The sequence below is a fragment of the Apaloderma vittatum genome, unplaced genomic scaffold (genome assembly GCF_000703405.1).
Source record: "Apaloderma vittatum isolate BGI_N311 unplaced genomic scaffold, ASM70340v1 scaffold17583, whole genome shotgun sequence".
In the NCBI taxonomy this organism is placed as follows: domain Eukaryota; kingdom Metazoa; phylum Chordata; class Aves; order Trogoniformes; family Trogonidae; genus Apaloderma; species Apaloderma vittatum.
In genome coordinates this window covers 10,552-13,627 of record NW_009707644.1, presented here as the reverse complement: position 1 = coordinate 13,627, position 3,076 = coordinate 10,552, and the positions used below count along the sequence as shown (strand labels likewise).

At 39.3% G+C, this 3,076-nt stretch overlaps 1 protein-coding gene across 1 annotated transcript; it reads left to right on the top strand.

The window, feature by feature from the left end:
- Positions 1-426: 426 nt before the first annotated feature.
- On the top strand, positions 427-2,698 carry LOC104267361 (complement C1q tumor necrosis factor-related protein 3). Its single transcript, XM_009866290.1, has 3 exons — positions 427-547; positions 1,045-1,144; positions 2,539-2,698. The coding sequence occupies exons 1-3, from the start codon at positions 427-429 to the stop codon at positions 2,696-2,698; spliced, it is 381 nt and encodes a 126-aa protein (XP_009864592.1).
- Positions 2,699-3,076: the final 378 nt, after the last annotated feature.

The following is a 3,076-nucleotide window of genomic DNA, read 5'->3' as shown; positions in this document are numbered from 1 at the left end:
ATTTCACACATTCAGTTAAAAGAATATCCACTCTAAATACATTGGGGAATATACAAAAACTAATTGAATCACTTTTTTGGAAACACCATCCATTTTGATACTGGTTTTCTGTTGCATCATTTCAGAGAGAGTTACAAGTAAATAAAATCCCAAACGAAGGTCCTGACCTGCAAACGCTTGCCCATACACTTACTTTTACAGCCATGAATAGTCCAATTGAACGTAAGAAGCCTAGTCTTCTTTCAATTTCATTCAATGGCAGTTTTGTTACTGGAGTTTAATGGCCTTGGAGCAGGCCCTAGAAGAAAATCTCCATCAGGAAAATAAACAGACCACAAATACAGGAAAAAAAAATAATCTGTAGCTCTGATTCCTCTGCACATGTGCATTTCATGAATAACCGCCTGAATAAGAACTTTTTTTTTCATGGCTTCCATGGCTACTCACTTCAGCAACCAGAACAGCGGGATCATCTTCAGTAGTGTTGAAACCAACGTCGGGAATTTTTTTGATGTCATGACTGGGAGGTTTGGTGCTCCAGTGAATGGTGAGTACTTGCAAGATAAACTAATGCAACTCTAGGAGCTATAGGGAGAAGCATGGCCAATAGTGACAAGAAATCAGTCAACCCCCTGTGCATAAGGCACTGCGTAGCTCTTGCAAACTACTCTCATGAAAAATGAAATTAGAAACTGAGCAAGCCCTTTTGGGAGAAGGTGTGAGCAAGAAGATAAGGAAAAAAAGATGAAAGGGGAGTCATTAGACTCAGCCTCTGGCAAAGTTCCCCTTCAGTGGGAATGAAGGGATGAGCGGTCCTGCCGTGTTCAAATACAGTCCTTACTCTGAACGCTATGGCTGAACACTTGCCATATGCGGAATAAAAATTAATCAAATTTTGGCACACTATAGCAGAACAAAATACCCACTGACAACTGGAAGGTAATTTTGGTCTCAGCTGTTAGGTTTTCAAAGAAAGAAGCAATGTCTGTAGCATGATTACCTCTCTCTATGAAGCAAACATGCTGTATTTGGTAATATTTTCAGGGGTGTACTTCTTCGCCTTCAATATGATGAAACATGAAGATGTGGAGGAAGTGTACGTGTACCTGATGCATAATGGTAATACAGTTTTCAGCTTATATAGGTAAGTGAAGAGCCAGGCCATTTTAACACAAACGACACACTTGCACAGATGTGATAGCTTGTTCACTTTTCAAGAAACATGAAATTGTTCAATTTTTTTTAAGAAATTCTGTAGGGTAAAATAACGAGCAAAGAAAGCCTATTGTATTTTGCCCTCCTCGACTTGCAAATTTGGATCATAACTGTCACAGATCCTGGATCTAGAATTCAGCCTTAATCACAAGTTCCTCTAACCTCAGGGGAAAGGAATCGCCACTGCAAGTCAGGGCTGGATTTCAGTGGTAACATGCTGTAATTTTGCTAAAACAAACCTTCATCCTCATTTTGCCTGTCAGACAAAGGACATAATGAAGTGTTCAGCAACTAGTTATAGTCTTGTCAAAGATCAGGGGAGAGCAGTTTACTTGCAAGGTGGAAAGCAGTTAAACTGCAGTAGGAAGGATGAGTAAGAAGTAAGGGTCTCCATTTATTGGCTTTGTTATCATTAGCACACTTCTGAATAGAAAATTTCTGAACTCTTTATGTTAGCTAGAGGATCATCAAGAGAAGGATCCACTTCTAGCTTGGCTATGTGAAAAAAATATTTGTTTGAAAAAGAATTATTTCTTTAAAACCAACCGGAGGTCTGATGCCAAAATGAAATGTTTCTCTCCTGAACCTGAATATACGGACTCAAAATCTTAGATTGATCACATTGGATTTTAGGCACTTAGATGATAGCAGGTTCATTCAAGCCGTCCAGGTTTCTTCAACAGTCTGTACCTGAAGAAACACCAAAGGTTGCTTCATTCCCAACAGATCTTTCCTGCAACAGAAAAAGTGCCAAATTTTTCTCTCCTGAAGCACTGAGGTCAGGAAAGGCAGAATGTGGAAGAAAGGGAACCGACACTCACGCAACGCCAGCAGGTCAGCCCACATTGAGCATATCTACGTCCCAATGAAAGGCCTCAGGATGGAGTGAGCTGCCCGTCTCTGCCCACTACCTGTGCTGGGAGTACAGTGGCTCCACTCACATAAGACTCCTGACCTGGAGGCATTTAAAATTAACTGGGATGAATCCCAGTTTTCACAAGAAAACTGGAGTGTTGTGATGAATGAGCAGAGTTTTATTTTAAACAACAAATTTGTTCCTCTGCCCTGGAAAAAAATGCATAAGCTAATCTTCCAGAATTTCAGAAGGAATTATGTAATTAGGTAAGGTACAAAAGTTTACTAGGACATCAAATGCAGAATGATGACAGATTTTTTCTCATAAAGATGAAAAAAGGCTAGTAAAACTTGAGGAAATTTTGCTCAGGATAACAATGTGCCCTCTTGTGTTCTTTTTTCTAAAAGTTCTTTGCTTGGCCATTGTTAAGAAACAAAAATCTAACATGTTAAAATATTTATCCTTAGTTATGAATCAAAAGGGAAAGCAGACACTTCAGGAAACAGTGCAGTTCTAAAACTTGCCAAGGGGGATGAAGTTTGGCTGCGAATGGGAAATGGAGCCCTCCATGGGGACCATCAACGTTTTTCCACCTTTGCTGGGTTTCTTCTTTTTGAAACCAAATGAGAAAAGGAACATCCCAACAGGCATTTACCTGAGAAAACTTCTATTCTGGAACTGGTATTTTTCGCTGGACCGTAAAATAGCATTACAACATTGGAAGATCAATAAGGCTTGTTTTGATGCAATGCGTTGCTACCTGTTTATCAGAGATGAGCTGAATACAGTGAGTATTTGACACATAGATTCACAGAACACGTACTGTCATCTGAGTTGTATGTAGTGAATCATTAAATGTCGCTGTTGTTCTCTTCTTAGAAGTGACAGAAAACCAAAAGAAAAACAGTTTAAATCAGTTAGAGATGAATTTGCACAGTAAAGTCAATTCTATCTGTACGTATACTTTAGTTGACTATATGTCAGGAACTGAACCCTTGATTCAAG

What these genes read in the sequence shown, in the direction of transcription:
- LOC104267361 (XM_009866290.1), top strand. Translation starts at nt 427, where the DNA reads ATGGCTTCCATGGCTACTCACTTCAGCAACCAGAACAGCGGGATCATC. An exon ending in GTTTGGTGCTCCAGTGAATG is followed by an intron (nt 548 to 1,044) that starts GTGAGTACTTGC and finishes TAATATTTTCAG; the next exon opens with GGGTGTACTTCTTCGCCTTC. An exon ending in ACAGTTTTCAGCTTATATAG is followed by an intron (nt 1,145 to 2,538) that starts GTAAGTGAAGAG and finishes ATTTATCCTTAG; the next exon opens with TTATGAATCAAAAGGGAAAG.